This window comes from Octopus bimaculoides, chromosome 3 (genome assembly GCF_046866305.1).
Source record: "Octopus bimaculoides isolate indiv1 chromosome 3, ASM4686630v1, whole genome shotgun sequence".
NCBI lineage: Eukaryota > Metazoa > Mollusca > Cephalopoda > Octopoda > Octopodidae > Octopus > Octopus bimaculoides.
In genome coordinates this window covers 78,384,415-78,411,427 of record NC_142930.1, presented here as the reverse complement: position 1 = coordinate 78,411,427, position 27,013 = coordinate 78,384,415, and the positions used below count along the sequence as shown (strand labels likewise).

The 27,013-nt window shown below is 35.5% G+C and overlaps 1 protein-coding gene across 29 annotated transcripts in view; it reads right to left on the bottom strand.

Moving 5' to 3' along the window:
- Positions 1–27,013, bottom strand: part of LOC106874806 (F-box only protein 16) — a 333,993-nt gene that overhangs the window by 103,063 nt on the left and 203,917 nt on the right. For 27 of the 29 annotated variants that reach the window (XR_016241102.1, XR_016241101.1, XR_016241104.1 and 24 more), the window contains one exon: positions 21,807–21,921. Coding sequence is in view for 22 of the 29 variants with exons in the window: in XM_089349270.1 (XP_089205396.1) it covers positions 21,807–21,921 (115 nt within the window). In the remaining 7 variants the exon portion in view is untranslated. Of the gene's footprint in view, positions 1–5,899; positions 6,115–6,165; positions 7,015–21,806; positions 21,922–27,013 lie in introns of those variants that run through there. The other 2 variants (XM_089349268.1, XM_089349267.1) reach the window with 2 other exon arrangements.

Below are 27,013 nucleotides of genomic sequence, written 5' to 3'. Positions count from 1 at the left end.
ATATATAGGTTGAAAATATGTGAAAAATATATAAAAAGTGGAAGAGGAATGTCTTCGTTTCACATAGTTTAATAGCTTTTTATAAAGAAATTTTTATATATATATATATATATTTTATGGATGTCAAGCATCCAAAATGGCGAGACTCCTTTGTCACAAGAATTGATTACTTCACAATGTCCCTTGAAAAGCTAATTTAAATTGCAAAAACCGGTTTGATTTCACAACATCCATAAAATATGTATATATATAAAAAAATTTCTTTATAAAAAGATATTAAACTGTGTAAAACGAAGGCATTTCTCTTCCACTTTTTATGTTTTCCACATATTTTCAACCCATAATTTTGCCACATGGTGTATACTGAATCTCCAGTATTTTTGCTCCTTTTATATTTTTATATTTCTCCTATATATATATATATATATATATATATATATATATATATATATATTTATATATATATATGCATACATACATGTATATATATAAAACAAACAAAGGAAAAACCAATTCCTTCAAAGGGATGTAAAACATCAAATTCATTGGTGCAGTAGTTGAATACCACAAAAAAAGGGGTATAAATGCAAAATGTGTGTGTGTGTGTGTGTGTGTATATATATATATATATATATATATATAAGGTGTAGGAGTGGCTGTGTGGTAAGTAGCTTGCTTACCAACCACATTTTCCGGGTTCAGTCCCACTGCGTGGCACCTCAGGCTAGTATCTTCTACTATTGACTTAGACTGACCAAGCCTTGTGAGTGGATTTGGGAGACGGAAACTGAAAGAAGCCCATCATATATATATATGTTTCTGTGTCTGCGTTTGTCCCCCCAACATCACCGATGGTGGTGTGTTTACATCCCCATAACTTAGCAGTTTGGCAAAAGAGACCAATAGAATAAGTACTAGGCTTACAAAGAATAAATCCTGAGGTTGATTTGCTCGACTAAAGTCAGTGTTCCAGCAAATAATATATATATATATATATATATATATTTCCGTATTCCCGAGCGTCATACTAATACATCCTTTTGTTATTTACACCACCTGTCCTCGTCTGTTGTTGTTTTTTCGTATATTCTCCCATATATATATATATATACAATTAAACCTTGGGAGAGGCATTATGCCGGTAATAAACACACGCACTGGTTCAGTCCTTTATTAATTTATATAGTTTTTTGTTAAATTATTTCATTGCACTCTTGCAATCTCTTCAGTAACTTGTCTCTCCACTTCCATTTATTTTGAATGTATGATCTGGCGTTGTTTTAGCGTTGTTTCGAAACTGTTTGGTATGAGCATGTGAGTGTGTGCAAGCTCGTATGTGTGCACGCTCATATGTGTGCACACACTTATGTGTTCGTGCTTATATGTAAGTATGTGCGTCCATATGTGTGTTTGTAACAATTTCGTTTATATCAGATCAGATAGAGACTTTTTAATTAATTTATTTACGTTCATATTCCGCATCATATGTGTGAACAACACATGCAACCATGGGCAATTGTAAGGCCCTCATCTACGTGTATTTGGTGTTTAAAATTGGTTGCGTTTCAGTTATGAGGACCGACTCCTGTATTTGTCGCAACGATGCGTCACTGGGGTGTCTAGACAGGATTTCTATGCTAATTCTGTCCAGTACACCACCATGTTGTTCTTTGGCATGCTGGTAGAGCACCGAGGTTTGTTTTTGATTATTATAGTCCCTCCAATGTTCGTTAACACGCTCAGCCAAACTTCTTGCCGTTTCACCTATGTATGTCGTGTTTCTGTTTTTACACTCACCATCCATACAGCTTATTTTGTAGACTACATTTCTGGCTTTGCAGGACTATTTTTGCACACAATGCAACTCTCCTCAACACACCTTGTTCTTCTGAAGGGATATGTTTTACATATTATTGATCTAATTGATCTCCCTGGTTTTTCTATAACATTTATCCTCAACTTGGTACTTTTGAGGATTTTTCGAAATTTGCAGGCTAGTTCTCCATGTGGCGTGGCGTCCACAAACATTACTCCCTGGAACTTGTCGGTATTGTACCACATGGTCTTTTTGTTTGTTTTGTCACTAATCCTTTGTAGTCTATTCCACTGTTTGTTACGGTATCTAGGTTGTGTTCCATTTGTATCTTTGACAACAATCTCCTCAAATTTCTCGTTAGCTCCTCTGTATACCCGGATTCTATCTTTCTGGCTGTATCCTGAAAATTGCATGCGATGCATGAAGTCTTGAATATGTTTTTGCCCCTCTCATGGACTGCACAGGGGGGATATGTTTTTCATTATTCTAACTTATATTGAGTGCTTGTATATATTATGGTATCAATATTAAAATTTTTTTATAAATTTCAAAATATTAATACAGTTAATACGAGCTATTATATATATTTATAAAAAACATATGTAGATATGTTGGAAGCTTTCAAAAGGATATATATTTTTTATATCACATACTTTTTGCCTTAAGTTATAAAAATGTAGAAAATATTATATTATATATATAAAAAAATAGATGTAAAAATATAATAATAAATATAAGTTTAAATATAAAAATATGTATGTGTGAGTGCATATATGTGTATGTTGGCAATCTAAACTTATCTTACGATCGTTTCGCGAAAATATTCTTGTCCAACGTCATGGATTTAGAATTAAATCATGAAATGATAAATTCAACTGAATTTTATTATTTTATACAAACAAATGACACATCTCATAAATTACAGCTGTTTTAATACCATTAATAAAAACAAGTTTTTCAAGAATAATAAAATACTGTATAAATATAATGAGGTTTCATCAAATCGATATATTTTTTTAAATCATCATCATCATCATCATCGTCGTTTAACATCCGCTTTCCATGCTAGCATGGGTTGGACGATTTGACTGAGGAGTGGTGAAACCAGATGGCTACACCAGGCTCCAATCTGATTTGGCAGAGTTTCTACGGCTGGATGCCCTTCCTAACGCCAACCACTCAGTGAGTGTAGTGGGTGCTTTTACGTGTCACCCACACGAAGGCCAATCAGCCGGTACTGGCAACGGCCATGCTCAAAATGGTGTATTTTATGTGCCACCAGCACAAGAGCCAGTCCAGCGGCACTGGCAACGATCTCGTTTGAAAATCCTACGAAGGCCAGTCAGGCGGTACTGGCAACGGCCACGCTCAAAATGGAGTATTTTATGTGCCACCCGCACAAGAGCCAGTCCAGGGGCACTGTCAACGATCTTGCTCGAAAATCCTACGAAGTTAGAATAATGAAAAACATATCCCCCCTGTGCAGTCCATGGGAGGGGCAAAAACATATTCAAGACTTCATGCATCGCATGCAATTTTCGGGATACAGCCAGAAAGATAGAATCCGGGTATACAGAGGAGCTAACAAGAAATTTGAGGAGATTGTTCATCCCTGGTCTGTGTACTGTGCTGAATATATGGAGTGTGTTCATCAGGGTATATTGATTCTTGTTTATTTTTATGTGTTTTGACCATATGTGTACTGATGAATAAAGGATGCAGTCTACTGCATAGTTTGCTGCATTAATTATGAAACCATTGGTTTACTGTTAAGTTAAAAGTTTTTAGGTAGTTACCTTTGAAAGTTGCATTCCCTCGCGATCGGTAAAAATGTGCTTATTTTGGTAGTTTTAACTTATGGAGTCCCTCTAAGCGTGAGGCATTATTGTATAGTAATGCCCTTATATAAATTAAATTATATATATTTATGGAAAAAAATGATGGGTTTTTTTTTTCCTTATGAGGAAAATCCTTGATAAATTCTTATAAAGTATTTATCCTAATATTATATATACATATATATATATATATATATATATATATACATACAATATGCATACATATACAATTCCATACACACATGTATATATACTTATGGTAAAACATTAGCTTATATTGTGTCTGGGGAGAGTCATTTCCTTATTGTGCCTTAAAATTTAACACACACACCCTTAAAATTTCCACTTATTTCTTATTTTTATTTTCCTAAAATTTTCGTTGCGTCTTGCAACCTTTTCAATAGTCTTCACTCTGACCATCAAGACTATTGAAAAGGTTGCAAGACGCAACGAAAATTTTAGGAAAATAAAAATAAGAAATAAGTGGAAATTTTAACGGTGAGTGTGTTAAATTTTAAGGCACAATAAGAAAATGACTCTCCCCAGACACAACAGAATATGCTTCAACACACGAAATCACATAAAAAATCTTGCAAACCAAATTCAAAAACGAAATTAGTTTATATATTAATTCAAATCTAAATAAAAGAATTTATAATATAAATCCAACTTACAATTTATTCAAGTTATAGTTTCAAGTAAATACAGGGGAGATAACTATTTTTCCATTTTTAGAAACAAAACAAAAAACTAAAACCAACTCGATACGGACAACAAAAAACAATTTAAATACATACATACAACAAAACCAAAGTAATACAAATACAAACAAAATGTCCCAAAGACGAACATTGTGCCAAGTAACAAATCAAACAAGATAAACACGCTATATCTTCAAGTATATCACCATTATTTATTCACTCACATACATATACATATCAAGACATATAAACAAACGAAAAACAAAACCAACTCTATACGAACGTAGAAAAATAAGCTCTATTCATACATCAAAACCAAAGTAATACCAATACAAATGAAATGTCCCAAATACGAACATCGAGCCAAACAACAAATTAAATAAGATAAACAAGCTATATCTTCATGTATATCACATTATGGATAGCTATGTGGATGCACTAGTATATATATATATATATATATATATATATATATATATATATATATATATACAGGGAGTTTAAAAAATTTAATATCATTTCGCTATCTAATAACTTTGCCAGTTCTTGTTCAAATGACTTCAAATTTTAACAGCATGTGTAGAAACAGGTCAAAATTTCAGGGTATAGAAATGGCATTCACTTGAAGAGAAAAGGCGTTTTGTGTGTTGGAGTATGCTCGAACACAGTTGAACAAGATTATGCAGCATGCAGTGTGAGAGAGTTCTCTAAAAAGTCACCAATGGTAATGCAGTTTGGACATGGCACAAAAAATTCAAAGAGGAAGGCTGTCTGTGCAGGGCAAAAGGATCTGGATGACCACTAACTTTGGAAGGGACAGTCAAGCGGGTTTGCCAATAACTCTTGCGAAGCCCCAAGAAGTCCATAAGAAGAACAAGTCTGAAAACCCAGATTCTTCCAACAACAGTTTGGCCTGTGCTGAGGAAACACTTGCGAGTGAAACCCTACAAGCTGCAGCTCATTCAGGCCATAATGGCAGATGACAAGCGAAAGCGCAAACAAGGGGCTATGTGAAGGGCCTGGTCTATTCCCCTCCCTCTTCCTGCAATCCTAGAGGAACTTAAGCAGAGAATCACTACTGCACTGGAGACTGTTACCCAAGACATGCTGCAGCGTGTTTGGGAGGAGCCAGACTACCGACTTGATGTGTGCCGTGTCTCAGGCAGTGCACATATTGAACATTTGTGAAATCATTCATGAAATCCACATACCTTTGAATTTCTCATTTAAATTTGGAGGAATGAATCTTATGTTGCTTAACATTAAGCCTGTTTAGTTTTATTTGCTTTGACTATGTAGTTTCTGGGATATTTACATCTCAAATGATATCAATTTTTTTTAAACACCTTGTATTTATATACACATATACATCCACACACACACACATATATACATATACACACATATATACATACACACAGTTTTACATACATACACATACATACATATACACACCAATACACCCACACAGCTATCTCCTGTACCTTCCAAAACTGTATATATGAATGAACTGATTGCCAAAATAACAGACTTCAGACACAGACTAAGATGGAGAACTTTTTATTATGATAAAGACAAAATGGATATCACTAATATCAATACGAATAATAGCATGGATTTTACCTCTGGAGTATTCAAAACCAGGAAGATGCCATTACATTTGAACAAGAACTATGAACTAGAATCAAAAACTTAAAGTTTAAAGAAGCCCACTGTCGAATGACCAACACCAAAGGAAGCTAAAAAATTAACCCTTGAACTGAAAAATATAAAAGGAGTTATTGTTAATTCAGATAAAACAAGAAACTTATATAACATGGATATTAATTTATACATTAATTAATGTATAAAGAAATTACAAAAAAATATAAGATAGTTCCTAATAGTACCCTTAGACAGATTAACCTAGAAGCTAAAAAAAATTATGGAAAATTATAATGTAAATGATAAAACAGAACCATTAATACATAGTAGATCATAGATTACAATTAAGGATCATAAGAAGAATTTTTATATTGATACAAAGGTTAGATTCATCTGTCCTAATAAATCTGATTTATGTAAATTTAGCAAGATAATTTTAGATAAATATATACCGATCTTGAAAAATAAGATCAGACTACAATTATGGTCAAACACCCAGAATACTATTAAATGGTTCTCAAATATAAATTATAAATATAAGCATAAATTCCTACAAATAGATATTGACAATTATTACTCTAGTATAAACCCTACTATCTTAAATAGCACCTTGATATTTGCCAGGAAATATAAATCTATTAGCATGAAAGAAATTAATGTAATTTTAACAGCCCATAAATCAGTTATAAATTTCGATAATAAATTATGGGCAAGAAATAATACTCCTAACTGTTTTGATATATCTAAGGGAGTACCAGATTCCAAGCAAATAACTGATATAGTAAGAATATATTTATTGGCTGGTATACAAGATGAAGGTGGCAAGCTGGCAGAAACGTTAGCATGCCGAGCTAAATGCTTAGCGGTATTTTGTCTGTCCTTACATTCTGAGTTCAAATTCCACCGAGGTTGACTTTGCCTTTCATCCTTTCAAGGTCAATAAATTAAGTACCAGTTGTGTACTGGGGTCAATCTAATCAAGTGGCTCCCTCCCTCAAAATTTCGGGCCTTGTACCTAGAGTAGAAAAAAAAATACAAGATGAATTCCCAAAGCTCATGGGGGGACTATATAGAGATGATGCACTCTTTATAGTTAAGAATACATCTAATAGACACCTAGAACTTATAAAGAATTAGTAAAATTTTAAAAAAGATTTGGATTAGCTATAACTATAGAAAAAGAATATAATTCAGTTAATTACTTAGATATAAACTGTAATTTATCATCTAGAATACACAAACCATATATTAAACCAAATTATAAATTAAAACATATGAATTATCAAAGCAATCACCCACCTTCAGTGAAATTTTTTCACTGAAGGTGGGTGATTGAATATATAATATTAGTAAGAGAATTTCATATTTATCTTGTAATGAAGACATATTTAATAGACCAACATAATTTGACTTTAAGTAAAGCAGGATATAAGAATAACTTACAATATATTAAAGATAATAATATTATAAATAAAATGAGTAAAATTGATAAGAATAATAATATAAAAATAATGATAATACTAATAATCATAGGTGTATAAAGAAACCAAATAAAATTAAATATAATATCTACTTAAAGAGTAAAATAAATATACGAATTTTAGTGATTTTAATAATAATAAAGTAGATACTAATAAGATAATATGGCTTATAATCCCATATGCTACACAAATAAAATTAATTTGGTGAAATGTATTTTAATATAAATAATAGCATTGGTGGTGTAACGGTTAGCATGGTTGCCTTCCAAGCAGTCGATCCAGGTTCGACTCCCAGCCGACGCAGGCGATAGCTTTTTATAGGCGCAGGAGTGGCTGTGTGGTAAGTATCTTGCTTACCAACCACATGGTTCTGGGTTCAGTCCCACTGCGTGGCACCTTGGGCAAATGTATTCTACTATAGCCTCGGGCCAACCAAAGCATTGTGAGTGGATTTGGTAGACGGAAACTGAAAGAAGCCCGTCATATATATGTATATGTATATATATATGTGTGTGTTTGTGTGTCTATGTTTGTCCCCACAACATCGCTTGACAACTGATGCTGGTGTGTTTATGTCCCAGTAACTTAGCGGTTCAGCAAAAGAGACCGATAGAATAAGTACTAGGCTTACAAAGAATAAGTCCTGGGAGCGATTTGTTCAACTAAAGGTGGTGCTCCAGCATTGCTGCAGTCAAATGACTCAAACAAATAAAAGAATAAAAACTATGCCATTTTAATCCTGAACAATGCCGGATATCTCTGGTAGTCTATCGACACTGAAAATTAAATGGTCCTTTTCCATTCTGAAGGAACTACATTCAATGCTAAATGTATGTGAAATAGATCCCTGACTTTGTGGCTACTTTGCTTCCACTCAACTGATTTTGACCAAACTTGGCATAAGGAACCGTGGGTACCCAGAGAGTATCAACGTCTATATGGGATTCATGAAAATTTACTTTCAACATTTTCGACAAAATTTTGTATTTTAGAAGTTATTCCATGTTAAAGTTGTATTTGGGTAATTTTAGTCAATCAACGACATGTATTCAGATGAAGAAAACTACTGGGTCATCTCGTTACCACTCTGTTATATTTTATTTTTGCTTACTGCCTGTGTTGCGTATTACACGCTTTGTTTTTGTTTTTTCGATTGCTTCTTTGTATGAGTGGTGAAAATGCAAATGTACAAAGAGGTGATTGAAAAGAAAACAAAGCGTGTAGTAGGCAACACAGGCAGTAAACAAATATAAAATACGACAGATTGGTGACATTTAGTAGAGATAATCCAGAAGGTGTTGCACTTTGATTACTATCACAAACAGCAGTAGCTTTCTTTGGCTGAATATACATTGTTGATTGGTTAAAATTACCCAAATACAACAACTTTAACATGAAATAACTTCTAGAATACAGAATTTTGTCAAAAATGTTGTTGAAAGCAATCATGTTCAGCATGAGAAATTAGATCAGTATAACTATTTAGTTAAAAAAAATAATTTAAAAAGTCTGTGACTGAAACTGAAGAGGTCCTTTTCATCTGATGTTTCACACATGCATAGAATTCTGAAATAGCAGACATAAAATTATGAAAATTTTGGAAACTTTGCATGAAAATAGGTCTGACTAATTTTATTATTACCTTAAAAAATACTCAATTTCTGACATTTTTATGGTCAAATTCATTTAGAGCAATTCAACAACATAAAAATCGCACTTTAAAATAGTATTTAGCGAGAGTGATGTAATTGTAAATAAATACCCAAGGTAACTATTTACCCAAGGTAAATACTGAGAAATTAGCTGAAATACTAGCTGTATTGTCTCAATACTCTCACTGTATAATTGTCATATATATTCACACTTTCAACAGTACACTATGCCCAGAAAAAGAAAGAGCAACAAGTCCCCCAAAAATTCTCATTCACTGAGCAAAGACAACAGACAGTAATTGAAGAAAACAGACAAGGACCTAGTTCTTCTCAGTGCCTTGAAATAAAGCAAAGGAGAATGCAAGAAACCTGTGCAACAGAAAGACCAGAAGATTCAGAAGCATGGAGGAATGCAAATCAGATGATAACACAGAAAAGCTGTACAATAGAAACACCACAAAAAACAGAAGCACAGTGGAATATTGATTGGCTGAGGAAACAGGATTCTAGGGAAAACATGTCACTGCCACAAATTCAGCAGTGACAAGTAAACAACCAGGCACAATACCAATCGAGACTGTGTCAGCAAAGAACTGACACTGAGAAAATGGTCATGGAAGTTGATGTGGCAGATTTTCATGAGAAAGAACGAAACCCAAGCCTTATGTTGCACTACTGTGGAAACATTTTTAACAAATCATGCCCTGACTGCAAAGCTTAACTTTGGGATGCTGAGAAAACTACCCTCTGCTGTAGCAAAGAAAAAATTAGCAATGACAAAGTTTCACAGATAAAAAAGCCCCCAGAATTATTCTGAACAATAATTTACTAGCTATGACTTCACTTAGATTGGATGATCCACCAGTTGGACCACCAGGTGGTAGCACTTTTATGCCTACTTTTAAGATTCTAGGAAAGTTGTACCACCACATAGGAAGTCTCCTACCAGCAGTAAATAGGAAGCCAGTCTACACACATATTTTTCGTTGACACTTAAAATGAGATGAGAAACAGGTTGTCATTCAGAGGAGCTGACAATGACCTTAATGAGAACATCCTGCTAGACTTGCAGGGAGCACTGCATATGCACAATCCATATGTCAAAAGTTTTAAACAGGCTATTGATACAATTAAGGAATATTCTGCACCAGGAAAATATTCTACCTCTGATATTATTATAAGTCATGACAAACAGCTTATTCCTACTGGGTCACATGAGAGAACCTATAATCCACCAACTGCAGCAGAAGTTCCTGTGATCATGGTGGGAGATGATACCAATAATCTAAACATTAAACCTGCAGATGTTGTTGTGTAGTACAGAGAGAGCAATGGGAAGTTCTACTACATTAGTCAAATCCACAGAAGCTATGACCCTCTTCATTATGTATTTTTGTTTCCCTATGGGGAAGATGGCTGGAATGTGGTCTTCAAGGATAATGACCAAAGCAAAAACATCACTGAATGTGACTTTTATTCTTATTGGTTATAGATAAGAAAGGACAAGTTCAATGACATAATGAAAAGTGGGTGTCTGATGCAACAATATGCAGTAGATCAATTTGCAAAGATAGAGCAAGATTGATTACACTTCCTGAGGACTCATTAGAAACAGCTTAAGGCCAAAAAGTACCAGGGCCTTCTGGATGCTATTGCAAATAGTGATATGAATGACGTAAGGTCTAAAATCATTCTTCCACCATTACACATTAGTTCTCCTCTGTTTTACAGGGAATGTTTCCAAGCTCGAATGGCTCTGGTGAGAGAGGCTCCTTCATCACTATGACAACCAGCCAAAAGTGGACTGAGATAATGGAAGCCCTGTTTGAAGGTGAATGAACACAGGATTGACTTGACATTGCAGTCATAGTGTTTAAAATGAAGTACGACTTTCTGAAGGATGATTTATTGAAGAAGAATGTCTTGGGAAAAGTAGTAGCACATGTCTCTACAATTGAATGGCAGAAGAGAGGTCTGCCCCATGTCCACATATTGTTTTTTATGGCTGCTACAGATAAGTCAAGAACGCCAGAAATCATTGATCAAGTTGTATGTGCGGAGACATCAGATAAGGATATGAATCAAGAACTATTGGAGATTGTTGTAAAAAAACAACATTCACAGACCACATGGATGTCATAATCCAAATAGTCCATGCAGGGATGGTGATCCACCAAAATGCATAAAATTATTTCCCAAACAATGCAGAAGTACCACATTTGTAAGTGATGATGCCTATCCAGAATACAGACATTGGTCACCAACCTCTAGAAGCAGGATACACATTATTAGAACTACTCAGGCATCTACTGAAGTAGATAATAGCTTCATGGTGCCATACAGCCCATTCCCATCTCTCCGATACAACTATCCTCTAAATGTTGAGGTTGTACACACTGCACTGGCAGTGAAATATCTTTCCAAGTACCTCACTAAAGGGCCTGATAGATTCAGTGTTCAAATCTGATCAATCAATACTGATGAAACAATTGGAATGCCTCAAGAGTTTCACAATTCAAGCCTTAAAGTGGTTGACAATGAAATTGACACCAAAATGCAAGATGCATCTCATCTGGTGAGGCAATTTGGAAGATATTCAGATTTTCAATCCATTCCAGACAACCCAGTCATAAATATTTCATGCCATTTAAAAAATCAACAATCTCTTACTTTTGGTGATGAGCTGTCTGAAAATCATGAGCTTGCAGCAAAACCAACTTCGAGTTTTTTGCATTAAATAAATATGACTCAGATGCTAGAGAAAAGCTATATGCTGAAATTCCAAAGTATTACACTTAGAATAAAAAGTGGAAGAGGTGGCAAAAGAGGAAAAGGGGAACAATCATGGAAGATGGAAACTATAAAACTAGTACTATTGGTCACATCCCCATTGTCGCTTACAATGTCTGGTAGAAGGAATTGTATTACATGAGAATGCTGCAGCATCACATCAAAGGTCCCCAATCATACATTGACTTATGGACTGTTAATGGTGATCTATGTTTCAATTACCAAGACACATGCACAAAGTTGGGACTTTTACAAGATGATGACGAAATCACTTGTACTTTAGATGAAGCCAGACATCACTGTTTCAGTGACCAGCTAAGACATGTATTTTGTACTGTTCTCCTTATCTATTGGCCACATGATGCCAAAGGTTTTTGAGCAAGCTACAAGGATGCGTTGTGTGATGACAGAAAAAGGCAAAACCATGTGGGAAAACCAACAGAATTCCTTTACAATGAAGTTTTACTTTCCATCAAAGTAAGATTGGACAGAGAAAAAGTCACAATGGCAAATGTTGGTCTTCCAAAGCCAGATTTTGAAAGTGAACTAGAAGTTCTGCCAATGATACTGCAGAAAGAGCTCAATTTTCATAAAGCTGCTCTCTGTGACCGTGTTTTCAAGAGGTATCCAACACTAAATGCTGAACAGAAGTATGTCTTTAACCAAGTTGTTGGATCAGTTATAAATAAGGAGGGGAAAATATTTTGCTTAAATGCGAGTGGTGGCTCTGGGAAAACTTACACAATCAATCTGATTCTTGCTGAAGTTCAGTCACAAGGTCATACTGCTGTTGCCACTGCAGTCTCTGGAATTACTGTCACCCTGCTGGAAAATGGGTAAACTTTGTACTCCAGATGCAGTATTCCACTGAGAATTACAGAGGAATCTATGTGCCGTATGAAAATAAGTGATCCCAGAGGAAAACTTTTCCAAAAGGCAAGGTTACTGGTTATTGACGAGGTTACAATGGGCCATAAGCATGTGTGTGAATGTGTTGATCACAGTCTCAAAGAACTTAAACAAGAACCAGATAAGCTGTTTGGCGGTCTGACAGTTTTATTTTCTGGAAACTGGAAGCAGACCTTGCCCATGGTGCAAAGAGGTTTCAGAGCCCAGATTGTTCATGCTACATTAAAACAGTCATATATTTGGAACCATGTCCAAAGCTTGCAGTTGTCTGTCAATATGAGAGTCCAAAATTCTGGCAGTGATGACACTGCTTTTGCAACCTATCTTGATCAACATTTCCTATGAATCAAGAAATCAGTGAATACAAAATATCTATTCCCCCACCACACTTGATTGACTCTACAAGGCTATGGGACCTTTGTGAAGTGGTCTTCAGGGGTATTGATGAGAAATATAGAGAGGGACTATGGATGGGCAGCAGAGTCATCATTACTCCTACAAACAAGGCTGCTGAAGAAGTGAATACAGTTGTCATGTTGAAATTTCTACAAGGAGATAGTAAAACTTATCGAAGCTGTGACACTTTACATGAAAATGAGACTGAGTTCCTGCTGGAACTGATCAATGATCTCAATCCATCAAGGTTTTCACCACACATTTTGGTTTTGAAGAAGCACTCTTTCATCATGCTGCTCAGAAACCATGATTCAGCAGGAGGTCATTGCAACAAAACAAGATATATAGTCTTGAATCTGCACAACCACCTTATTGAAGCAGAAGTGGCCAATGGGACACATGCTGGAATCCGAATAATGATACCATGAATTCCACTGACCACCACTGAAAACTATCCATTCTCATTTTCCAGGAAGCAGTTTCCTGTGAAGCTGGCTTTTGGAATGACATCAAACAAATCCCAGGGCCAACCTTAGAGAAAGTTGGAATTTACCTGCCAACTTCTATGTTCAGCCATGACTAGTTCTATGCCACCAACTGCAGGGTTGGTTCTGGGAACAATGTGCATATATTGGCTTTGGACTCAGAGTATAAGTGTATGAAAGGAATCTGCACTGACAATGTTGTCTATAAGGAAATTCTTTAAGAAAATTATAGTAAGTTTCCCTTTTTACTTTTAAACTATGAACAGGAGTTTAGATATGTACTAGCTGAATCAACTGCCCAGAGGGCAGTGATTCAGCTAGTCTTACTATAATGGACATTATGTCCGTCTGTCTATTTCCTCTTCACTGTTAAATGGTTGATTGCGATACTATCCCTTTGTTTCATATTCATAGATGAGTAGATTTGCTATCTTACTATAATGGGCGTTATGTCTGTCTGTCTGTCCATCTCTTTGTTCCCTCTACATGACCAGATGGCTGGACCAATAGTTATGATATTTTGGGGGATTTTAAAGACAGTCATCAGGAAGGTTTTTAGTATTAAAAAATCAGAAAGTATGATTATTTTGTGGATATGAAGGGGGTTGTGAGGACGGTTAACAGCGAAAATAAAATGGAAAAAATGTGCATCAGTATAAAGTGTGTGTGTGATTATTTGGTGGTTATTGAAGTGTGTCAGTCTTGAGCAGGATTCAAAACAGCTAATCGAAGCAGCTGTTGTTTACATCACAGTTTTGTCAATCAAAATAAACCATGGTACCAGGACATCCAGACATTATTTGCATAAAGCAGTGAGAGGTAAGTCTTAGTTTGATTTTTTGAAACCCTAAAGATTCTGCTCATGCATTCACAGCAAACAGACTTTACATTGTGTAGGTGTATTTTTACCTGTTCTGATGTTTATACATAGCCAGTTATATGTTGCTATGAGTAGAGCAACAAACTGAAGTCATTTGAAAATTAGTGTCGACCAAACAGAAAATATAGTCTACAAAGAAGTTTTGTAATCATATTGATATTATCAAAAGGAATATTATTCATAATTCAAATAAGGAAACTTGTGAACATTGAATGTATAAGAGTATAAACAAGCATAATAGTGTAAACAACTAAAATAAAAATAGATCTGAATAACATTTTTTTCTTAATACTTTTTATGTAGTGGTCAAAAGAAGTTCTGGCCTTTGTTAGAAGCGGTCCACATAACCATTCATGATACAGAGGCTGGGAGCCTAATTCAGTTTGGGAGTGAATCGTCATCACATGTCACTTAGTCACAAACACATGTCATATAGCAGCAACAGAACGCTATATCACCAACAATAATGATTTCATCACCCAGTAATCTATCAAGTCCATTTACACATTTCTCAATACATACTGCTGTTATGACTTCCCTCCCTCATTTTATCGCAAATGGGTAGATTTGCTAGTATATTTAATGGTAGTTTTTAAGAGTCCATTTACATGTGTAAAAACATGTAAAACCAGTCTTTATTTTAGCATTTATGAGACATCTCCTAGAATATAAGATCAAAAATAATTCTTCTAGACAGAGAAAGCAAAAGGACTTTCCAGACTTATAAGCAGTTGCTTTGCTTATAATCTCCCACTCCACAGAAAACTGTTTTTTCTTGTCTTTCAAGTCCCAAATAAATTTACTGAGGTTGGTAGAAGACCTGTCCCTATTATTAAAGGTGCAAATATGGTTAGAGACACGTTTCTTAACAAAATTTTATGTAGCTCTTATGTAGAAGAAACTTTTACCCTCAGATATCACCTTACATCTGTAAACATTCTTTGTTACAATAATTCTTAAATAAACATTCACGTCTAACCCAGCAATCACAAAACATATTTTCATTACTACTCATATTATTACTCTGTTTCATATCATTACATTCAGTATAATTGCTACTTGCCATTTTATCTGCATCCAAGAGTTTGTGATGGGTAAAGTGTTTAGAGAAAAGTTTGTATAGGTTTCCAACCCTTAATTTGCTTAGTGAAAGGAACTATAAACCAAACAATGTCGTTTTTACCAGGAGATTCATCATGATTTTCAAATTTTTGAGCATTATTAAATATATAAGGGGTTTGTTTTTTTATCCCATTATTCATATTTGTGGGATGAAAATATAATATAATATGATATTTTAATTAAATGGTGTAAATGGATGTTATGTCTTCTATACGTGGCAATGTATTGGTATTTTACTATAGATTAAGCACATTACTCACAGATATATTGTTAAAATTCTAATAATTTATAAAACTAAATTTGCGATAAAACATCTAACAAAAATGAGAAGTAAGGAAAATGTAAAGTTGATATATGACGTGAGATGAAAATGAACTAGTAAATGATGATTTATTCTCTTTTATAAAATACAATGATTGCCATACATGAAATAAAATACAATAACAAGTTACAACAAAGATGTGTGAGAAACAGCATGGTTAGGCTGGATTGTTGATCTTGTAGACAAAGTTGATGTACTATTTGGTGGTGTGTAGAGGCAGTTAATAGTCTGTTGGTCGTGCAGTGTTCATACAGCAACGATGTAGGCAGGTGTCTGGTGGAGATGAAAGCGGATACTAGCTGGTGTCAGATACATCATTGTCAGAAACACGTTGGCGTGTGGTCAGTGCCAAAGACAAAGTGCAGTCAAGAATTGCCGTTCTTATTGAGATCAGTAGGCTCCAAGAGCTGGTGATTAATATCCTACATAAGGAAAAACAAACTGTTGCGCCAACACGATTGGATGGCTGGAAACCAACCAATCCAAACAACAAGTTCAGCTAATCACAAGGTCATGTGACCTGTTGGAACAAAAAGGCCTGTGGAGCCAATATCCAGGTATTTAAGCCTAAACAACCCATAATGAAAACATCTCGCACATAATGACAGTGTAAATCACTTCTGCTACAAACATATTATCTTAATAGTGATTATAACTTTAGTGTACTTAGTTTTAATAAATAGTATCTGGTAATATCTAGTTTTTGCTGTTGTTTACAAAGTTTATATTGACCATAGATTTAGATACAAATTCTGATGACACACCATATGGTAATTAACTATCAGTGTTGATATGTCATATTTTTTTGTTGTCTTCAGTATTTTAATAAATGCATGCAAAACTACTTGATGAATGTTACCTCTTCACTCTCTCAACCCATCATTTTCACTCACTTTAATCTCTCTCTCTATAACATCTTTTTCACCCTAACTACCACACTACCACCAACGAAAACCCTCATGTATTACAATAGCATGTGCACAAATTTATCAAATGTATTTGTTTATATGCATATATATGAAAATAATGTCTTTTTTTTAAAACAACACACACATTCTAAAACATACACAACTGAGTCTGTCGTGGGTCAACTAACATGATGAATCTCCTGGTAAAAATTCTTCCCTGATGAAATACCCAATTAACCAGTTTCAACATGAAAATTTAAATTAATTTAATTTAATTTCTGCAATTGAACTAACTGGATATGGAAACGGTTGTCGGACTGGAATTTCATTATATGGATTTGAATATCTTTAAATAAACTGATGTCTGCATGTCCAATTTTTCCATTTTCTTCTTTTTCTCATTCATAAATATTTTAAATACCTATATATATCAATGCAAAACTAAAATATTTGGTTTTCACTGAACACTAGTATAAATTGGAGAACTAGGATGCTAGCATCCCTTAAAGGATTATAGGTCCTTAATACAACTGTGTGTGTGTAAACCATAAAAAGTCAGAAAGTATGAGAGGTGAATATATTTATTTAACCACTTGTCATCCTTAAGATTATGGGCTGTTTCACAACTTTCATCATGTAATAATAAGTTCAGTGTATAATAAATTATTTTTACATGTCTGCACTAATATGCATGCTTTGCATTATACAATACAGTTGTATGTTTACAGATCAGTACAGATAAAAAAAAGCTCTCACATCAGATCACTGGAACATCATGATTACACTAATGCTTCAACTCAGATGATATCCGGTTTCAACATAGTTTGGGAGATGTATGCTGGAAACTTAAGCTGTTTCTCCAGATCAACTAGTCCTGTGCTATGGAAAGAAATCCCTCAGAACTGTTCTTGGGTCTTTTTGTTGGCCTCTCTCCTTTGACAAAGGCTAAACTTCTGGGTGCAGTACTTGAAATTTTGTTGTTGCTGGTCACTAAGCTGATTACCACAGCATATTCTTGAGGTATCCTGTTTCAATATTGCCTCTGTTCTGCTTGTCTACTCTTTCTCCACTGGTGTTTGCACTTTCTCTTGTACTACCTTCTGCTACTCCTTCCTATTAACTATATAATATTAGGATATTGTCAAGCTTCTGAATCCAGCCCTGCCCAGAACCTCAATTCCAAGGAGAACTCTATTTCAGCTGCTTCACTGCTTGCTCAACTGTTTTGGCTACCTTCCATTTACACCTTGTTCTCACTGCAATTCTTGCACCATACACTGGTGTCCCTGGAACTGGTATACTGCAAATGTTCACATACCAACAATGCCATAAATGTTTCCTTGACAGAACTGAATAGGAGCCTGAGCTTGTTGCTGTTACATACAGTGTGAGACTGCACAAACTGTGTGGCAAACCTAGTATCTGTTGAGGTGGTTACCTGCCACATGCGTAAGCCCTCTACTACAGTCAGAAGGATTTCATAGACAAACAGGGGCCAGAATATTCTTGGGATAATCCAAAACCTTGAATCTTCCTGACAACTCAAATTTATCTATGGCTCTCACTCAGATTTCCAGGTCAGCTCTGGAATTTGTTACAATGGAGTCTGTGTCCATGGAACCTCAATATCCATGGTAGCCTCAGTGGAGTCTGACTAATTTTTCCAACTGAGAATCATGTAGATTCCCAGTTCAGGTACCAACTTTGACACCAGGTTTGCAATACCACCTAGTCTTGTGTATTTTGATTGCAATATGTAAGGCAACGAGCTGGCAGAAATGTTAGCACACCCAGTGAAATGCTTAGCAGTATTTCATATGGCTTTATGTTCTGAGTTCAAATCCTGCCAAAGTCAATTTTGCCTTTCATCCTTTTGGGGTCGATAAATTAAGTACCAGTTGCATACTGGGGTCGATCTAATTGACTGGCCTTCTCCCCCAAAATTCTGGGCCTTGTGCCTAGAATAGAAAAGAATATGTTTTGGGGTCAATTGTGGACTTGTCAGCATTGAACAGCATATTGTTTTCTTCAACCCACTTGTATATTGCATTCAAATCTTTTTGTAGTTTTGAGGTATCTTCAGGCTCCTTAACTACATGTGATATTTTTGTATCATCAGCATAGCTGGTGAAGGTGGGGACTGCATGACTGAGGACATGTCTGAGAGAGCCACTATGAACAGTAGTGGCCCCAGTATAGGGGACTCCACTTAGTATTGATGTCTTCTCAGTGAGAACATCATTGGCTGCAAATGTCTGAGCCCTATCTTTTAAAAAGCCATGCAGTTTGTGATATATCTTTTGATCAGTTTTGGGGAACGTCTTAGCAAAGTCAAGATATATCAAATCCACATTTAACTGGTCAAACTGGTGTTTCAGTATCCAGTCATAATGCTGTAGGAGCTGTGTAAGACAGCTTCTTCTTGAGCTACATGTTAGTAAACAACCTATTTTCTTCTTGGAACATGATCAGCTTCCTTCTGACAATGTGTTCCATGCATTTACTGACATGTGAGATCAGAGAGAGAGGCCTGCAATTCTTAGCATCTGCTCTGTTCTCTCCTTTGTGAATAGAGCATATTATACCTTCTTTCATCATTTTGAGTTGCTTGACACATGCAATGAAGCTCTGAAAAGCATCTGCAGTGGTTTTGCAAGGTTTCTTGCTTATCTTAAAAAAAATTCCTGCAAAACCATCAGGGATCACTGCTAAGTTCAAGTTCATCTCATCAATGTTGGTATTACATCCTCTTCATGTTGATATAACCAATGGTTGTCTCTTCTCTGTGTGGATTTGTAATGTTGAAGAACTCAACAGGCTTGCTTGTTTGCATATTTCCCAGCGGAAAGGTGAAAACACATTGGAATTGTTTATTTAGTATTTCACCTATACTCCTGAGTTCTACACTTAGTGAGCCATTTTCTTCAAACAGTAGCCCTATCTTGTAGCACACTAACAAAGCAGAGCCTTATGCAAATTTGTAGAAAGTCTTAGTGTCAGTTTTCATATTTTCAATGGTCCTAGATTCTCTTCCTTTTTTCTCTCATCTTCTCACCTCTAGCCTACCTCCATGATCACCATATATCTCTTTCCTTCAATAGTTCTCTTTGGATTCTTTACCACCCTCATCTATCTTCCCTTTTCTTGTCACTTTTCCCCTCACATCTTCCTTATACTATAGGATAACTCACCATATTATTTTCCCACACTGTCCCTCTCTTTGTAACAAACTCCTGACATCAAACTCTTTACTTTCCACTGTCCCTTTCCATACTTACTCTTCTAATAATGTCTATTCTGTTAATCTCCCCATTACCACCTTCACACATACATAAATTTGTTCCTCTCATTGTACTTTACCCTCTCTCATCATCTCATCTTGAATCATTGCATTATCTCTCTTTTTTTCTCCTTCAGTTATAGGGGCCCTCTTCAGGCCCTTAGCTTTTCAAGCTGTAAGGTGATTTCAGTAATGCTGCCATGAAAAAAAAACACCTAGTACACTCTATAAAGTGTTTGATGTTAGGAAAGGCATCCAGCACTAGAAACCATACTACAGTAGACATTGGCGCAAGATGCAGTCTTCTCGTTCTTTTGATCCTTCAAACCATCCAACCTATGCCAGTATTAAAGATGGGCATTAGATGATGATGATGACAGATGGATCTACACACACACACAGACACAACACACATACACATATCTTAACGAAACTTTTGATTTGATTATTATTACTTAGTGACTAATATTTTGGTCACTAGAAATGTCCTATTATGCAAATACATCTAGCACAGGTAGTGTAGAATACACAATAGTATTCATCTCCAATTTGTCCTTTAAAAATACAGGGTGTTTGGGCTAAATTTGATGATATTTAATGTTTCTTTTATTTTCAGGAACAGCCTAATATATTGGTGAACAGTCAATGGTATTGGAGAGAATAAAGATTAAAACTGTAGTTGAGAAAAAGTTAGCTGACATGGAGGACTTGAAGCCATCTGAATATTGGAAAAGTGTTTCCTGTATCATGACAATTCATATTGGTTATCAAAATGATGACATCATGACTGCTGCTCAATTCTCCATGAACACTGTAAAGGCTGTTAGACATGGTACAAACAGCTGTAATGGAGACTACGAAGCCACGGTCAGCTGTCCTTGAATGTGTTTCCAAAGAGGGTGACATCATGCCATCTGAATTGAGACTAAGGCTCTTAGACTCAGTTCAGACAGCTATGTGAAACTGCTGGAAACTGCTGGAAACTGGAGACAAACCCTGATTGGAGAGGGTTGTTGCTGAAAGGCCATATGTGTGGCAGCTGGATTTGGTTCCTTGCCATATTCCAGGAAAGAGTCAGAAGTGATTGTCACAGAATTTTTTTGACGTCACTAGCCCCAATTTCTGACCTAATTCTCCTGATTGTAATCCCATGGATTACTATGTGTGGGTCACAGTTAAGATAGATACCAACTGCTCTGCTCAACACTAAGGCTGAGCTGGTAGCCAAGAGCAAAGAGGTATTCAAAGATCTTCCCAGAGACAGTGAGGAATGCATGAGCCAGGTTCTGGAGCCAGATTCTGGATCCAGGTTCTGGAGCCATCTTGTGGATGCTGAGGGCAGCTACTTTGAATAAGTTGATATCTCCCACCCATAAGCTAGTTGATTTCTCTTTTTGATTTTTTAAAAATACCTTTATTTTGGGATGGGATATTGTGTTTTCTTTCTCTTTTATGCAAAATTTCAAATTTAGGCTGAACACCCTGTATGTAGAAGCATTAGAAAGAAATGACCATTAATCAATGAGAAGAATGATTAGGATGACAATGACAATGATGACAAGTATATTATTTGGTCACTTACCGAAATAGGTTTTTTGTTTAAGTTGTATCTGATAGTGTAGGCTGAATTAACCAACTGTTTACTGCTGGCAGATTTATTAGGTCTTGAGATCTTTTTGTAAAAATCTTCTGTGCATCTTTAGTCATGGACCAAGAAAAAAATGTAATAGTTAATTTCAAGCAGAACACAAAATAATGACAGATAAAATATTCTTTAAAATGCAAGTGTCTTAACTAGTTATGACTATAGAGAGCAAAAATATCAAATATTTTGCTCTCTCTCTCTCTCTCTCTCTCTCTCTCTCTCTCTCTCTATATATATATATATATATATATATATATATATATATATATATATATATATATATTAGAAAGAGAGAGAGAGAGAGAGAGGGAGCAAAATATTTGATATTTTTGCTCTCTCTCTCTCTCTCTCTCTATATATATATATATATATATATATATATATATATATATATAGAGAGAGAGAGAGAGAGAGAGAGGAAGAGGCAGACAAACTGTCTTGTCATATTTAATTATGTTCACTTATGTTCTGTTTTCAAATTCTACCAAAACCAATTTTGCCTTTCATCCTTCTGGGGTTAGTAAATTAAGTGCTGGGGCTGATCTAATCGATTATACCCATCCCCCAAAATTTGAGGCCTTATATCTATACTAGGTAATATCATTATTTTTCTATTTATTCTTTTAGATTCATTTTCGTGCACAAATCTAATAGGATTGTATATAATCCAGCATAGCCATAGCACATGGGCTTAAACAAGTAAAAAATTAAATGGTTTTACAGCTGGATACTCCTCATACCATTAACCATTCAAGTGTCGCATGGAAGTAGTATCTATTGTTAGCTAGATAAACTGAGCGAAGCAGAATTATGTAGCCATTCTAATTTCTTGTTTATAGCTGAGCAACTCTAGAATGAGGAAAGCTCAAGTCAGCCTTGGTAGAGTTGGAACTCAGAATGTGAAGCAATATAAACTAAATACAGCAAAGCATTTCTGATTGATACAGAATAATTAAGATTAGACTAATCAGATGCAACATGACAGCAACTGTGATCTCTGCCTAATGCTTCACAGGACAAATAGATGATCAAAAGGATTGTTTCTATGAGTTTCTCTAGCAGATTACATCAAAAACAGATGATAGTGACTGCATTTTTATAGTTGATGATTTTAACAAATAAATTGCACAACACCAAAATAACTATTCTGAGTAACAAATACAAACAATAGGTACACAAAGATGCAGTGGAATATCAGGCAGGTTGTCAGTGAAGAAAGATTACATACATAATAGATGTACAAGAGTGGTTAGTAATAAGATCCCCCAAGTAAAGAAGTTTCCAAAATACTTGAAAATACAAGAAGTCAACAACTTCTGTTAACTAGATAACCTAATCAACTGTGGAGGTGGGTGTTGTGGAAAACATAGTAATCAGAATAAGGAATAATAAGGTAAAAAAAAAAGTCCAGGGAACTATTACATCTATGTTCCTCTCCAAGTGAAGAGTAGACTATGATATTTGTACATGAAGTGTGATATTACATGCTAACAAGACTGAATGTAGAGGATATGAAGTCTGGAAAGAAATGAGGTGAACATGCACTGTTGAATGTGTTAACATGTGTGAACAAAGGATCACAAGTGTACTGAAAGAAAAATTAAGCACCAGATATATTAGCAGTAGTATGCAAATGAGAAGACTATGCTAATAAGGACAAGTGAAGTATATAATGAATGGTAGTAGGGTGAGTCACATATATCACTTGATAATATATCATTTAGTAAGTGATAGGGATTGACGTCAAAATGAAGTGATGACAAAGGACAACAACAAGTAGAGAGATGCTATATTGAAACTGATCTGTGTAACCATGTCAGCACAAAAAAACAGATGCAATAATGATGATGATGATGATGCCACCACTGATTATTATTATTATTATTGAGTGAGAGAGCAGTGCATGTCATCAAAGTGACACTGAGGTAAAATATATGAAGCCCAGTATACCCATCATGACTACCCATCTGATAAGGGTACACCAGCCACATGCATCACAACCCTATGTGTGCGACATGGTGATCTCATATCAAGATAAACAGCGCATGAGCTTGCAGGTGGGGCCCAATAAGAATTTTCTTCAGGTCGAATAGCCCATCTCGCTCAAAAGGTCCCTGAATAAGGTTTGTTTAAGGATGTTGAGTAAAACACCCATGTTTCCAAAGGTGAATTATTCAAACGCCAAAGAATTCCTCTCAACACATGGCTATGATGCTCCCCCATTACTTCTGCTCATGATCAGAGATGCACATATCGTCAGCCACCAAAGGACATGCTCAACTGGTTACGGTCAAACACATGACAAGCAAAGCTGTGGTATTAAGCAGAATATTTGGTGTAGCCCATCTTTTATACCAAGACAAAACAATGTACATGATAACACTTCCAATCAATTAAGATCAGAAGCCATGAGAGTCACTGTCTGGTACTGCATCTGGGCATTATTATTATTATTATTATTATTATTATTATTATTATTATATTCTTTTATTCTTTCTTTCATTTGTTTCAGTCATTTGACTGCAGCTATGCTGGAGCACCGCCTTCAGTTGAACAAATTAACCCCAGGACTTATTCTTTGTAAGCCTAGTACTTATTCTATCGGTAGCTTTTGCCAAACTGTTAAGTTATAGTGACATAAGTGCACCAGCATCGGTTGTCAAGCAATGGTGGGGGGGACAAACACAGACATATACATATATACGATGGGCTTCTTTCATTTTCCATCTACAAAATCCACTCACAAGGCTTTGGTCAGCCCAAAGCTATAGTAGAAGACACTTGCCCAAGGTGCCACACAGTGGGACTGAACCCAGAACCATGTGGTTGGTAAGCTAGCTACTTACCAGAGAGCTACACCTGTGCCTACATATGTATGTTTGGCTTTTGCTTTGTATTTGTACAAGTTGATTCCAAGTTAGAAGTTCAAGTTGGTGTTATGACTAGGGTGCCATATATTTAGTTTTGCACAGAGTATTGTTCAAGAGAATGTGTGTCAAAACATAAGCAAATTAGAAATTTGTTTTAAAAATAATTTGATTATAAAATGATAGTCTGATGTTAAGATGACATTAAAAGGGTGTTTGCTGTTATGTACATTTAAAAATATTTTGACACTGTTTATGGATTAAAATATTTTTGGGATCACATAGGCAATATTTTACGTAGGACATGGACAGTTCCCATGAGCACTATTTTTTAAAATTTCTGCCATTTTGGGATTTCCTGGTATCTGAACTAGGTAGCAATCAGCCCCTTTTGCTAACAGGTATTGTTTTAGTCTTGAGATTCCACATTTTTCCAATTTCTATTTCAAGATCTTTACACTTGCTCAGTTTTTGGTAGGTCTTGACAGATACAATTATGTCGATTGGGACAGTCATATCGATGAGGAGGCATGATTTTTGCCTGAAGTTCTTCAATATAATGTCTGGTCTATTTGCATCTATCTTTTTGTCAGTTTGAATGATGAAGTTCCAAAGGAGTGAGATATGGTCATTTTCAAACATCGGCAGTGGTTTGTGTTCCCACCAGTTTTTATCATGGGGCAGGTCCAAGTCTTTGCAAATTAACCAGTCAATATACTATGCTTACTCTATCATGCCTGTTGAGATACTCTGTAGGCGCAAGAAGACTGCACATGGTGACAACATGATCAATGGTTTCATTTTGTTGTTTATATTCATGACATGTTGGGCAACTACCATTCTTTAAGTTGTTGACCTGGTAGCCTCTTGTAAGTAGGCATTGATCTTGGATTGCTATGATAAACCTTTCTTCTTTGATTTTAAGCCAGAAAACACAAACCATTGCTGGGTAAGGGCTTTGTGGACATTGGAATTATTAGCTCTCTTTGGGTATTTGGTATTGAGAGGTTTTTCTTACCATTTAAGGCAGCACTTTTAGCATGGAGTTTTCATACACTTAGCTTTTTCTGTGCTTGTTTCTAGTATGTCTAATTCTGGAATTTGTTGTATTTGGAATTCACTTAGATATTCCTCTGCCTGTTTTGTTACTGAGTATGATGCTTTCTTATTTTCATGCTTTGAGACAAGTTTTAACATCCAGTAATCAGAGTTTTTCAGGTATGTGTCTAGGTTAATTGTGGCAATCTTCATTGTTAATTTCAGTTGTAAAAGTCCATGGCTACCCTCTTTTCTTGGCAGGTAAAGTCATTCTATATCTGCCTCAGGATGGTGCATTCTATGCATTGTCAACAATTTTCTTATTTTTCTGTCAAGATTATATATTTCTGTAATTGACCAGTTAATGATACTGAAGTTGTAAGCTATAACTGGTATGGCTAAAGTATTGATCACTTCAATCCTGCTTCTTGTGTTTAGCTCTGTCTTCAGTATTGCCCTTACGATAACATTCTTTCCTTATCTTTTCCTTCATCTTTGAATGTTTGATTATACCACCTTTTTTTTCTGCAGTTAAATTTTCCATTTTTTCAATGACTCAGTGAACCTATTATCAAGAACTTCCATTGGGCAGATGGCTCTGCAGTTTTTCACATGAAAAACTTAATAGTTACATCATTTTAACAACTTTTTAGCAGCTCAGTCCATTTCTGTGAGATGCCATGTCATTCAAACCCTGCCGGTACGTTATCTACTTGCTGGAAATAGCAGTCATTTGCTCATTGATATTTCCAGTTAAGTACTCAACTGTTTTTGATGCCTTTTTTGTGACTGGTAGTACAGCAATCCTAATCATGACCTTGTGCGTATTTCAGTTTTTTAAAATCTGCTTTTCAATCTTTAATACTTCAATTTGGCCTTTATCTTTTGTTAACAACTGTTGTTGTGAAAATTTCTTCCCCTGCATGCCAAGACATTTTCCACCTTCTCACAGTTGGAGAATGGGAGAACTTCGATTTGTTTCAGTTGTATGGCAGCTGTTATGCCTCAGTTTCTGTTATTCATTCTTAGCGCCAGTGTCAGACTTTTGAGGAGGTTAAATTTCTTCACAGCATCTTGAGGTAACGTCTTTACTGTACCATAGTTCTGCATTCATCTTCAATTTGACGCCCTGTCATGACCACTACCACCACTTTCGGAATCTTCACACAGTATCACATCCATCAGCACCAAATCAAAATTGATGAACGCTCGTCCTGTTTCACCATCTTGAATTCCATG